At 44.0% G+C, this 14,142-nt stretch overlaps 1 protein-coding gene across 2 annotated transcripts; it reads left to right on the top strand.

The window, feature by feature from the left end:
• Nucleotides 1-4,883: 4,883 nt before the first annotated feature.
• Nucleotides 4,884-13,559, top strand: LOC144109943 (uncharacterized). Of its 2 annotated transcripts, none has more exons than XM_077642721.1 (4): nucleotides 4,884-5,119; nucleotides 7,351-7,572; nucleotides 8,493-8,629; nucleotides 9,812-13,559. In XM_077642721.1, exons 2-4 carry the CDS (start codon nucleotides 7,410-7,412, stop codon nucleotides 10,112-10,114), a joined length of 603 nt encoding a protein of 200 aa, XP_077498847.1. In that variant the 5' UTR covers nucleotides 4,884-5,119; nucleotides 7,351-7,409; the 3' UTR covers nucleotides 10,115-13,559. The 2 variants fall into 2 exon arrangements, with proteins under 2 accessions (XP_077498847.1, XP_077498846.1); XM_077642720.1 differs by having other exon boundaries at nucleotides 4,888-5,119; nucleotides 7,370-7,572.
• Nucleotides 13,560-14,142: the final 583 nt, after the last annotated feature.

Raw genomic sequence — 14,142 nt, forward strand, 5'->3', positions numbered from 1 at the left:
CATCTCTTCCCATGCACTGCGTAGCGTAGACAGAAATGTTTGCCGTTTTTTTTTTCGGAAACGCATGAGAGTCATGGGTAACAAATACCCTTGAATTTTTTTGCTAGGTAATGCGTCAGAAAAACTTGAACGCCGAGGCATGGCTCATAAAATTCTGTCTGCGACTGTACATTCTGCGCCGCAGTCATGCGCACAAACCAACTTGGCGGAAATAGACTTTCATACAAATCACGATGTAGACATTAGCTGTTTTGTACCGGGTGTTTCAGGAAGACCTTAAGCAATTTTCAAAAATACACTTTTTGCGTAAAAGTGTGGCTTTTCCGCCGTAATATTACCAGTGTTGGCGGACACGAGGCACCATTGCGATGAAGCTTTGCGTGCGCACTGGTGTAGAGATCAGCAGCTGGTCACGTGGTAGTTGCCTAAACCGTACCCTGATGGAAACGTGCTGCTAGCTGTTTTTTGAGATCTACAACTTTTGTATTGGCAATTTGTTCCTCAAGGCAACAATTAAAAGGCTAGCTAATTTGTTGTTACTAGTTAAACAACTTTGGGCAACGCGACTCTGAACAACTCTCAGTTGGTTTCACGGGGCTAGGACTCTGCCTTTTTAAAAAGTAGGTTACATTTATCTGTGGCACCTGATATGCATAGGTCGCCTTGTGTAATATGCGTGTTTCAGTTGCTTTTACGGGGCTGGGACACCCGGTATTGTTTAAAAGCCAGGTTACATTTGTCTGGGACACATGGTATATACCGGGTGTTTTTTTAAAAAGGTCCGAAATAAAAATAGGTAGCTTGCTTTAGATTTTTTTAGCCCTGGAGCATCAGGTAAGAGGAAGAATGTTTTCATTGGTTTACTAATCAAAATACGTTAGCCAACTTTTCTAATCTTTATTTTCGAAGGCTTCTTGTATTTGCAGCGCGCGCTTTAAGAGGCGAGAAAGTCACCCTGATTAGCGCCTTCACACCGTAACGCAGCGGCAATGAGCGCCTCTGACATCGATCGGCACGTCCTGCGCTTTGCATCAAACGTCACCTGAGGCCCAGACGGGCGGGCAGGCGTTATCGCTGCCAGTTTCTCTTCACTCCCCGGCTTCGTGGATTGGCGCCGCGCCGGAACCCAAGGCGCGCTGTCATTGCGCTTGAAATACGTGGAAGCTTGTGGAAGGGTGAGAAAAAAAAAGGCTCGTGCCATAACCGCTTGTGGCTTTGACAGCATTGGCCTCGAAATGTTGCTTAGTGAAGGAAGGTTATCAACCGAAGAAAAAACGGACATGGCTGTCGCATATGTAACTGTGGAGAAGAACAAGCGTTAGGCGACGCAGTTGTACGCTTGGAAGCACCCGAGGCGCCTGCTTCCAGCCGAGACATCGTTTGTGAGGATTTGCAGCAAATTTGCTTCTGCGTGTGTTGTGGCATCCACAAGGAGGCCTAAAGCGTATGTTGTGGACAAACAGTTTGAATTCAGCGTGCATGCCTTCTTAAGAGCGCAGTCAGAAAATAGCATTCGACAAATAGCCCAATGTGCCGGTGCAAGCATGACGTGAGTGTGGAGAGCCCTTGTCAAGCACTGCATGTACCCTTTATTTGTGTGAGACTGCACCAGTAGCTGTGCGCGACAGAGTTTGAATGAAGGCACGATTTCTCTAATTCAGCCCTCATTCTGTTAGACAGAGATCCTGGCTTTTTACGGAAGGTGATTTGGAGGGATGAAGCCTGCAGTTCTGCCACACTTGGTCTGTGAACAGTACAGTACCCATTACTAGGCTGATTTGAACCCTCACCGAACGCATAAACGCCATCAAAGGTGGGCAGTGAACCTTTGGTGCGGCATTTTAAAGGACCGAATCGTCGATGCCTCCTTTTATAAAGAGTCACTGACTGGGATAAAGCACCGCGAAGAAATTCTGGAAGGAGAATTGCGTTGTCTGTCAGCGCAAGTAAGTTTTACCTGCTGACGCCCATCGAAGTTATGCATAAATAATGAACGCTTCTCGGATGGTATCTGATGCCGTCTTCACATTGGTAACGCACCATAAACATAGCTTTATAGCAGAAAGCAAGGGGAAAAGGCATGCGAGCAATGCAGAGAAGCGGTCACCACGAACTGCATATCGTTTTCAGTCAGAACTAAAGGAACTAAAGAAAAAAAAAACATTTCTTGGAATTTTATGAGTAACACATCCCATTCGGCCCTATATTTTTCGAGGAAGAAAAGCCACTTGATGTTTCCAGTGTTTTACGTTCATTAAAGATCAGACCTACCAACCATATCTGAATCTTCCCGGTACTCACCTGCGAGGCAGAAACCTGGAGGCTAACGAAAAAGGTTCAGCTTAAGTTAAGGACAACGCAACGCAGAGAGCTGCGGAAAGAAAAATGACAGGTGTAAAGTTAAGGGACTGGAAGCGGGCGAGTGGGTGAGGGAACAAATGCGAGTTAATGACATCCTAGTCGATGTAGTCGAGGGTTCGACGGCATACCGTCTGGTCAGGAATCATGGCTTCATGAGGTTCACTGGTCACTGACAAAGGTCAACAAAATAATGACGTTTAGGGAGCGCTACGGCTCCCTTGTTCTCAATGAGCAACCAGCTGGACGTCCCGGGCTTTTTGGAGCGGTTACTATCGTTCTGAGGCATTTCGCCTAGATAGAGTGCAATGTGCTGTCATTCTTATTTATTGTGTTGGGCGTAGTCTGGATGATTAATGACTAGAGATTTCGGCGGGCTGATACATTCTTCTCCGTTTTCACTATATCTGCTTCCTCCCAGTTAATTTCATGACCAGTCTTTTGCGCATGCTCCGCGATTGCGTTCGTTGTCACTTTTCCTTTTCGTACATCGTACTGATGTTCTTTCAGACGTCTCTTGAAATCTTTCTTTTCGCCTATGTAAACTGATGAACAGTCGGCGCAGGCAATCTTGTAAACCCCGCTGGGAAAATTGGCACGAGGGAGCTGGTGTTTCACGTTTACAAGCTGATTTCTTATCTTTCTTGTTCGGACATGTTCAACATGGACGCCGTGCTTGCAGAACATCCGCGCCAGCGCCTCGCTGATCCCTGATACATACGGGATAGCCTTCCTTCATTCGGAACGCGCAAAAAGTGGCTCTATCAAGTAAGCCTACTGTCCGGGAAGACGAAAGTGCTAACGCACCGAAACCGAAACGAGCCGCTTTCAAGGAAGTGATTATATGCCGTCTTCGTATAGGACACACACACCTCACACACAATTTCCTACTGACAAAACAATATAAGCCCCAATGTGAACTATGCGAAGATGAGCTAACAGTAAGTCATGTTTTGTATTCATGCATAAAGCTACAAACACTGAGGGAAAAGCATATTGCAGTTTTTTTTTTACAGGGAACACACACCATTCCACCGAACATTACTCTTAGGTGAAGATTGGATTGGATTGGAGAACATTTAATTCGTCAGAAAAGGCAGAATGCAGAAGATCCGTGCTAGGTGCTATACACCACGGCTGACAGCGAAGATCGGTGCCTGGATCTCGGGTGATGCTCCACGTGATGTTGGGCCGCACCTTCCACGTGATGCTGGGCCGCACCCTCGTTAAGCCTATGTGGTTGTTGTCTCCGGACCACGAGGCGGTGCTTGCAATTCCGGCTCCCGGTGTGGTGTGCCCCATGCTCTTGCTGACATTTCACAGGCTTTCAAGTTTTTGAAGAGAGCAGGTGTTTTCACCTCAGCCAATTTCCCATTCCTGAGAAGAAGGCCGCATTCATTCGATTGGTTGAGAGCCTCGACATCCTCGCGCAGGCAAAAATGATTGCAGAGGTTACCCGACTTTCTTTAAAGCTTTTAATAGTGTCCATTTTTAAAATGTCTTTTATTTGACATTACTAGGTGTTTAAACTAACATTTTAGGCCGTCTACACTACCGACCATTTCCCCATTTTTTTAAATTCTCCAGAAAACTTTTATATATTTTGTGCTTGGCGCACGATGGCCTTAGCTGCCTATGCGCCATTAAACCAACACAAACACAACACAACACAGACCAGAGTCTATGCTACACCGCTATTCACTTTAAAACAGCGGCAACCATTCCTTCTCGGTCTGGGCGTCACGAATTTGAAACGTGTTGAATCAGTTTAGTAGTTTTTTTCTGCCGTTATCTTTTATTTATCAGTAAAAAATTATTCTACGGTTCTATGCGGCTATGTTGACGGGTTCGGCAACAAACGATATGCGTTTAACGCCAAAAATGTGATTTAAATATAATCACGCCAATCGATACGAACTCATGACTTCCTTCCAAAATGACGTATTGTCGCCGTTTTGAAGTTAACTGGCGGCGTTGCGTTGTCTTGGGGCTTCCAAAATCGGCTGTTGGTATCGACGCACGTACTTTTTAAGGGGTTCTTTCTAGCTTATAAAAGCTTCGTTTTCGTTTAGTGTGGTTTAAATTGAATCTCGTGTTTGCTATTCTGCAAGAAAAAATAAAAGCTCTGTACGATGTCTGACGACTCTGTGAGACATCTTTATGAAGAAGATTATTAAGCAAATTCAGCAATCAGATCAGTTTACAAAGGTCAGGAAATTATAGTATTCTTGTGTTTTCAAATTTGCCGCGCCCAGGGTGGCCTTGGAGGGTACAAATAAAAATCAAATAAGCAGCCAGAAATGGACAAAAGTAGTTGCACATATCCAAATTTTGGACAACGCAACTCGCTGATAGTCGTATTTCTGCCCATGCGCGTCAAAGCTTTCATGACAGAAGTGTTTTTTTTAATTTTTTGACGAATATTGGGGGCCGTGCGTTAATAACTACGCCTTGCTTTGTGCATGCGGCACCATGTGGCAGCAGCAGTACCAGAAGATTGCAGGGTCGCCGAGTCGACGTTTAGCTTTCTTTCCTCATGGAGTTTACGGTTCGGGTTTTCCTCGATCGCAACCATTGCACAAAACATGTGGCAATCGGCGGCAATGACACCAGACGGCAGCAGTTCTTACGCTTGTATCCTTGGTTCGTGCTCCTGGCGGAGTGTTCTGTGTGGTTTTCACTTGTGTGGTGTGCTTGTATGGCCAAGAAGCCAAGCTGAGCTGTGCCTCTTCCTATTTCCGAACGGCGAAATAAATAAGAGGTAACCAAATTCGCTTTATTCGCGGGTGCCACTCGCAGCTCGCGTATCCGCGAAAGGGTCCATTTTGTCGTCTTGGTATAGTTGGGCGCGTTTGGTGTTGTAACGAGATACGTTTTCGGTAGTTTCCCAGGAATCACAATTCACGCGGAGCTCTGATATCCTCGGTTATAACCACTTGTGCACTGAGCTACGAGCTATATATATAGGTGAAATTTTTTATTAGCCTGGTTAATATTAGGCAAAGATGTTTGCTTCCATGACAGTAGGAAATTATTCGACGGTATGAGGAGCAATTGGGTTGGTTTTCGGTTCGCGACTCCGTTAAGCGCTGTTCTGCAATGAAAAGCAGCTAATCACGCACACACACGCGCGCACACGCACGCACACGGACACACCGTCTTACTTAGGTCTTTTCCTTGCTATATTTATATGTCCTGTCCTGCTTCATTCAAGACGTACATCTTTCTGACAGCGAGCATAACACCAGTTGCATCTAACGCTATGCCGGTTGGCTTCTTCGATTGCAGTCGGTGTAAACGATAAGTTCCGGGCACGATGCCTCCGGGTGACGTCGTGAATACGTGTCAAGATATAAATTAAATAGTAGCAATTCAACAAATCTATAAGGCGCTGTTTTTTACTTTTAAATCATTCGCGTAATGTGCACTGTTTTTCGAAAATGCGAGGTTGAAGCTTGCCTTGAATTTCCCGCGCCAACCGCAGCTGTTGTCAGCACGTGCGATAGCCGTCGCGCCGAAGGCGACAGCACTAACAACGCTAGATGGTGTCCCGCAGCGTGCTAGAGTTGTCCTGATAGCACTACTTAAGTGATCAGATATGATTCAGAGGTAACCTTAGTTTGTGTGAGATGGCAGAAGCTGTATTCGTCGCAGTAATATGGTTGTTTAAAATATTTAAGCAGTCATTTTCAACTTTCAGACGTGGAAAAAGCCCGGAATGCATTCAGATTCTGGTTAACTGCAGATATCTATGTAACAAATGGTAAACGTCCTTTCCGTACTATCCCTAGTACTCCACAATTGAGCGCAGTACATTTATCCAAATTATCTAGGCATGCCTACATATCTTCTCAAAAGGTGTTTTCACATTCACATGCTTTTAAGAAAACACTAGTCTGGTAGGGTTAACACAAGTCTCGGCTTGCGTACCAGCAGAATATCAGCTCTCCATAAATTAATTTACTTGTACACAGTGATTAAACTTTAGCACAAATTTTTCCACACACACACACACACACACGCACGCGCGCGCGCGCGCGCACACACACACACACACACACACACACACACACACACACACACACACACACACACACACACACACACACACACACACACACACACACACACACACACACACACACACACACACACACACACACACACACACACACACACACACACACACACACGCGCACGCGCGCACGCACAAATTAAATGCTCACGTGAACATAGTGCTGGCACAGTTCACATGCGCATTACTTTTAGTTCTAGAAGTACCCTTGAAATACTCCTCCTTTTTAGCGGGAGCTTGCAGTACTGTGAGCATCAAATGAAACGCGAGGAAGAAATTTGAAATGGCAAAAACAGAAGTTTTTACGTGAGTGGCCCTGAACATCTGCGCATTTGATTTTCACATCGATGGCGCAACGATATCTGTATGAGCAAATGGATCCTGCCCCTGTTTATTCTTCAAGAGCTACTTTTTGTTTAGTTCTTTTATTTGCATCACAGTTATCCTGTTCGCTTTTCCTTTGGCACTGATAGTGCATTGATTTTGTTTTGTTTGCTATAAGTTTTGCGTGTTTTATCTCATTTCCTCTTCAACGAGTCGGAAAATGGTTTGGCTGTTCGGCAATACCTCATTTCCTTATCTTTTTTTCATTATGTCAGGATGGAAAGTAAACCCTTGCTTTTTATTCGTACTGTAAAGACTTTCAGCAATATTCAGTGGCACCTGACTCAAAGCTCGGAACTCCTAGTTCTTTTTTAGGGCTGCCAGCATCACTGAAGCCTTCGTGCGTAGAAGGCTTCAGTCCGCCGATTGAGGGGACAATTTTCCTGTCCGTTTTAGGAGGAAATTGCCATTTGGCTAGATAATCATCTATATTAAGCGAGCCGATAAAAATAAATGTTTTTTTTGGCAGGCGTTCAGTTGTGCTATTAAGCAGCTGTTAATTGAAACAAGCAATGTTTGCTGTAATACCACAGTGCTGCTCTTCTGCGACAGGCCTCCGTGAAGCAGCTCATCTGAACTGAGCAGAGGCAGTATGGAGTACTTCATAAGGCATACCGCTAGAGTTGTCTACATCTGCAGTCTCCTCTGGAACGTCGTACTCTCCCTTGATTTTGAGAAAGCACGAGCTGATTATGAAGAATCACACAAGAATTTTCAAGAAGCATCGAAGGAACTCCAAGAGACACACGAGAGAGGTAATGTTTCCTCCTATTGTCACCTTAACTTGAACCTCATGAACGTTGTAGTTAGTCCTGCACTTCTAATTTGTCTATTTTTTTTACCATTGAACTCCGTTCGGTTGATGGGAGGAGCACAATGTCTATGAAATTATAACGAATTAGTAAATAGGAAATAAACCTCTGCCACAGGAACAGACGAAAACAAGTCAGTAGCACGACATTTACGACGAACAGCAAAAAATATTTAGAAGAGCTGGGAATTAGATGAATACAAAAGAATACACAGTAAAGAAACAGACATCAAAATACTTGAGAATGGCACAAAGAATGCATATTTAACTGATTGCTATCGGTAATACTTCGTGGTACCTGTAGTGGGAAAATATTCATAAAGTTAAGCAAAATAATCGCTAGTCAGCTAGGATATTATGAACTCTCACCACTCAAGGCAGCTAGCTTTATTATTGGCAAAATCCAAAAGTGTTTGGAATCCAGAATCGAATTCGAGCCCCCAAAAAAAGCTATTAAGTCAGAAACTCCAGCAAAGACGGCCACACGTCAATAAAAACAATATTTTTTCTTTTTTCTAGCGCCCTCCTCAAGTTTAGCTAACTGCTAACTTAGGCACAGATTACAGGAAATTAAGATATGTTTTTATGGCTATGCATTGATCAAGGAGCAAAGCAGGAAGGAGTGGCATTGTTCCGGAATTGGAGCTGAAATTATTTCTCACTAGTGGGCCATGTGTTTGACACCCTCGCTTTCGAGAAAAGGCAGTTTAAAGCTACCAGATCTTCAGGAGGTGGTTGTTGCGAATTCATTTCTTGATTGTTTAGCTCATTTGGACTAATGATTGATTAGGCTATGTGCTGAAAATGACTGCCAGTGCAGTCGTAAAACATTCTTATACGTTTTTTTTTAAATTCTCAATGCAGCGAAAGAAGAATTCAAAAGCTTTGACAGCTCCTTCGCTATTGTGCCTGTTGTCGTGCCAGTTGTCATCGTGCTGTTGTTTCTTGGATCCTGCATCATCATTTGCTGCATCGCATACCGCAGGCAGCAGTGGTTCTGGGTGAGTGGACACATCTGCCAACACCACATGAATGCACAAAGGCATTTTATTTATTTCATTGCTTTCTTTTATATTTGCTTATTGAGTTTATTTCTGAAGACAAACACTGGTTGTAGGACCACAGCAGTAACGCAATTGGTTTCAAATGAGAACTGGTTAAGGATCCGGTGGAAAGCAGTAATAGAACAAGTGCCTAACATAGAACAAATATGAATGAGGATACACATGAATAGGAAGGAAATTAGCAGGAATAATGCCACTCTGTTTAATACGTGCCTATCATAATAACTGTATAACATATTAGATATTTATTATATTATTTATTTATTGGATGCATAACACCTTTTCCTCCCCTGCTAGTAACATTCTTACAACCAGCGCCTTTGGAGGTACTCTGAATAAATAAATGAATGTGAGCCTGCCTGTTAAAATCTCTAAATAACTTTTCATGACGTGCAGCAAATCTGTTTTCTTTCTGATAGCTAGCAGTGTTGTTTCGCGTATTTGTGTCAATAAACCCTGTCAGTTTTTTCTCACAGGTATTATGACATGCAGGAAACCAGACCTGCTAATTTTGTGGGAACTCATTTTTTTTTTTCTGTTGGAACACTAACGAAACACCTTATTGTTTGCGGATCTCTGGGAGCTGGCGGATGAACATACATGAAATTTCGACTTTTACAAAAAAGATCTGCCAAAACACTTTTTACCCGCACAATGTACCTTTCCCCCAAATTAATCTCAGCGCGATCAGCGCGAACAATCGATCTTACGCGAGTATGTACAGTATTATAACTATGACGTTCACGTTATGGTTATCATTGTTGCAGCAATGTCACAATAGCTTTGGGGGATTTTTGGCAAGATAAATGACGTTGCCTTTTATTTTACTGCTGATAACACCTTTACAGCTTCATTAATTCATTTGTTCATTTGTTCATTCATTAATTCATTTAGGGTTCAATTAGGTTATTTGTCAGTCTGCGGATCGAAGAGGCTAAAGAACAAAGGACTATAACAAAACTCAGAAACAAGATACAAATGGGTATGCTACAATATATGAGGTACGCTCTGTATAATATATACTGGTCTAAATATAAATTCCCCTTTTGAGCAGGAGCACCAACACGAATTTGTAACATACTTTCTAACCTGAGTTGCTCGTCATGTAACATATCGCAGGCAATGCGACAGCAGCAGTGCCATGTGCCACCTCTACTGGTAGCAGCTTCAGGTCCAGGCCCGGTGACGTATGGTGCAACAACATACGCCTCTTTCGATGTGAATCCCGTCAATTCCAGAAGGTTTACACCTCCACCTTCACCTTATCCACCGCAGCCAGCTGCGCTGTACCCAAGTGGTGGGCGCTACTCCAATCTAGGCGGTGCGCCTTCACCGCAGCCACTCAGTGCAGCAGGAATCCAGTCTCCATCTGCACCACCCCCCTATAGCAGTCAAACAAAGCAGCTGGTTTTAAACTGTTGAAGATGCCACAGATGGCAGATGTAGAAAACGATACGCTGCCATTACAATGATGCACTGAAAGTTCACGTCTCCGCTTTCTTGTAGGTGTCATAATCTCACTATCACGCTAGCGCAAGTGAAAGTTTTGGGGTGCAAGACCACAGATCTCTGAAGTTGACAAACGTCCAAGAAGGTTACGTGTTTGATCGATATTGAAGCTTTTAAGTTTAGTTCTGAAACCACCAGTGCACTTTTATCTGACGAGGAACGCAGAAAAAAAGACAACATGAATGTTTGAAGTCGAAAGAAAACCTGCAGTTGGCGGCGCAACAGGCGGCCTGCTGAGTTTCAGTATGTGGGGTGCTTCGTGGCCATGCGTTCTGCATGCCCGCGTATTTTCGGTATGCGCCTTCATTTACGATGGCGGAGAAGCAGACGACCTCCAAGTGCCTCTCTAAGTGCTCCTTGGACGAAATTCGCGCAACGGCTCTCATAGCAGGCTGTGTGGGGTTGAGGTCGCTGAATGCAGGCCGCAGTTCTCTGCGAGAACATGAAAATGAAAACTGGTTTTTGAGGAAGGGAAATGACAGTAGCTGTCTCCCATATCTCGGTGGACACCTGAACCGCGCCGTAAGAGAAGGTATATAGGAAGGAAGGAAGAAAGAGGTGCCGTAGTGGAGGTCCCCGGCAAAATTTCGACCACCTGGGGATCTTTACCATGTCGGAATCGGGAACGGGATCCATCAGGGAGCTGATAGAGGCCTTCAGTGTCCTGCTAAGCGGGCGAGCAGCGCATTCTTCCAGTAGTCAAGGAGTGCTCATTTGTGTGTCTGCTGCTTTACATCACTGTTCTCCTATTTTGTCATCAGAGAGTCCCGAGTTTGAATCGTAGCGATGGGAAAAAGTTTTTCAACTTCGAATCCAAATCCCTTAGTAATAATGCACCTTTCGCTGGGGGACAAGCGGCAACAAAGCCACAAAATGCCGAACTATCGAGTTTTGATAACTAAAAAAAATTTATAAAATTGTCCTCAGTGTCCCTTCTTTTTGTGTGTGGGAAGCTTGTAGGTCTCGCTTACCACGAGGGCCGCTGCGGCATGTTTTGGCCAGCAGTTGATATGGTCGTATGGGTGCTGTATGTGCGAATGCGACGCATTGGCTAGTGTCATTGGTTGGCAACGTCATATACATCCCTCGGCGCCTGGCTCACTCACGGGAATAACAACCTGGCCAGTTGTAAAACTTCTTAAGCAAACATAAGGCACATCTTGTACGGTGTACTTTCCAAAATTCTGTCTATTGGATGTATGGCAAGCGTGGAAACATAATTTTGTTACCGTCACGCAGTCAGATTTGCAACTAGCTAATAGTGACTTGAGCAGTGAGTCCCTCATACGTCAACTGTCCATCGACATCAATATATTTCAGCACAAAATTCTCGCAGCAAACAAACTTCTGGACATTTGGAAATGCATACAAGTCTCTTGCTACTCTGAGAAAATTAACTAAGCATTTTGTTATTTATGCATGAAATGTGTATAAACCTGGTATGTTGCTGTCCTGACATCTATGGACAAGGGATGAGCCTTCGATACTCGCTGCATAGTTTTTTACCAAATATATTGCCTCATCTTTCTGGCTGCAAAGCTTGTGTTGTATCTTGTGAAATCGCAAAGAATTTCCTGGAACACTCAAAACCTTTTTATAACCCAAAGTAGTTCAAGTATAAGCACTTCCAGGGTAAAAAATGTGCCTTGTTCTTTATTACTTGTTCAGTGCATATTTTGGGAAAGGATGCAAACATCTTCGTGGTCATTTGCCTCCAAAGTTCAGTGAGCATGCAGCTATCGAAAACATTAAGCACATTCTTGTCACGCTGCCCGTTTTCCTTGAGGTGATAGAAAAAATTTGAGGGAATAGGGCATTTTGGCAGAATTTAGGTTTCTTCAGTATAATTAGCAACATTTTCAGTCGTTTCAAATTTCCAGTATCATGTTTACAGTGACAGAGTAGTATTCGAGGGCTTGAACCCTGAATAATTTGTTTTCAATAGTCATTGTTCCACTAAAGGCTGAACTAGAAGCTTGAGAAGGAGTTCAAGATGGTAGTTGTTGCTGGGATGGTTTCATTACATGGACAGAGCAACATTGAAGAAATTTTACTCTCCAGTCATGGTGGTTCTAGTAAGTTGCAGTTTTTCTTATCCATTGTTCCTCAGAAAAGCATTCACTGCATCCCAAAATGTAAGACAACGGACCATTCACACTGGCCACGATCATTTGGTTGTGATAGTACTGCATCCGCATTTTTCTTAACAGTGAACGGGCCTGTTTTGTAAAAAGAGTAAAATTTTAACTTCTTTTGGACACGACGTAAAAAACAGTTTGATAAAACCGCTACATATTTGTGGTTCAGAGGACATAACCAAATGAGCCCGAAGCAATCGGACTATGTCTTATCCTCGCCTGCTGCCGCAAGGGTGATGCGCACACTACTCCGCCGACGGCAGAGCGGCGAGGCACCTCGTGATTGGCTGAAAGGCACTCCGCACATGTTTTCGCCATGACAACCATATTGGGTGACTCTTGCTCTTCGTGGTGAGTTCCTAAAAAAAAAAGAAGGCTTGCACCGGGAAGTTTTATCCGAGTTAATAAGGAAATCGGCCGCAGAGAATAATAATTCGAAGTTTCTAAGAATGCTTGGAGCGTGTATATCTAGTTACTACATTTAAAGTACGAACTTTAGTGCACCTTTAAGTTGGGCCTGACCGGGCATAATTGGAAAGCATTCAGGAAGTCATTTTTCCATGCTGTGAACATAATTTTACTGGCAGTGGTGCTTTAACCATAACATTGCTTGCTTGGGAGAGAGTATCTCATGCAGCTATCAATGCAAAAAAGTAATGCAGTGCTGCACTGATCCAGAGCATCAGATTTTATGGTTGCATTATTGCTGCAATCTCTCAGCCTTTAGCATGGTATTTTAACAGAGGATCTTCCCTACTTTTCTACTGCCTCATGCGGTCCTTTCTTGACCACTTTTCTTGGGAGCCTGAGCACAGATCTAACTTTTTTATGCTGCCAGCTAATGCACCAATTATTATTGCTGCCAGCAGTCATGTAGATCTGCTTTTGACGTCTTTTTTGCACGGAAATGTACTGCATTTATATGCCAGGCGCCGACAATACTCTACGAACAATGCCTGTATATTTGTTTTATTTTTTGCCTACATTTCTGCCAATCTTTCATATTGCCTGCTGCTCTCGTTTTCGCCTTTTACACTGTGATTTGCAATGTGATGTTCTGCTTTAAGTTCCAGCAGCCCCATGTTTCGAAGACTGCAACTTGTGTTCCTTCCATTTTGATGAGCTTCTGCTTTTACACGGCGCGAGCATATGTGCAGTGCGGCTCAGCAAAAATGTCCTGACTGTTCGTACCCGAGGAATAAAAACATTGCTGATTAAGGTATGCAGTGTATTTCTTTACTTATGCAGTAGTTTTTCTGCTGAAAAGTTTTTGTCATGAAAAAAAATGATTCCAAGAAGACAATACAAAACTTTTAGTATTTGACTGCAAAACAAAGTTGGCAGAGACACTTCGGACTGCTGACATGTGAGAAGGCGTAAGCCCGCCCTCTCACTTTGTGAACGCAGTCTCTGCGCGCTGCGGTGTCATGTAACCCGATGCCACGCAGCAGGCAATTCTACCTCCGCATGGCTCTGCGTAGCCGCGACCGCACGCATTTTGATCTGCGCGCTAACTTCGTGAAGGCTGTCGCCACCGTACCGCGGCCCACGCTTCTCCTTAAAGAGGCTCTGAAAGGGGCTCGAATAAAGTTGCGGTATGCCTGAGATGTGAAAGCACGCCGCTTCAGGAATATTGTCCAGGAAAATTTTTTAAATGTGCTTTATAAGAAACAGAGTTATGTGTGGTCAAAATCTGAATTTCAGCGTCTTCGCGCCTTTCCTTCTCCTGTCGTCACTTTTGGCACATTGGAAGGTCGGCGCTCCTCCGCCGGCCCCACCTCCTCCGATGGGGGGGGGGGGGGG

The sequence above is a fragment of the Amblyomma americanum genome, chromosome 11, assembly GCF_052857255.1.
Source record: "Amblyomma americanum isolate KBUSLIRL-KWMA chromosome 11, ASM5285725v1, whole genome shotgun sequence".
NCBI classification, from domain to species: domain Eukaryota; kingdom Metazoa; phylum Arthropoda; class Arachnida; order Ixodida; family Ixodidae; genus Amblyomma; species Amblyomma americanum.

Bases quoted from the DNA above. Each gene is read 5' to 3' on its own strand.
- LOC144109943 (XM_077642721.1), top strand. From the start codon at position 7,410: ATGGAGTACTTCATAAGGCATACCGCTAGAGTTGTCTACATCTGCAGT. The intron at 7,573-8,492 runs GTAATGTTTCCT...TTCTCAATGCAG, and splicing joins CCAAGAGACACACGAGAGAG to CGAAAGAAGAATTCAAAAGC. The intron at 8,630-9,811 runs GTGAGTGGACAC...AACATATCGCAG, and splicing joins GCAGGCAGCAGTGGTTCTGG to GCAATGCGACAGCAGCAGTG.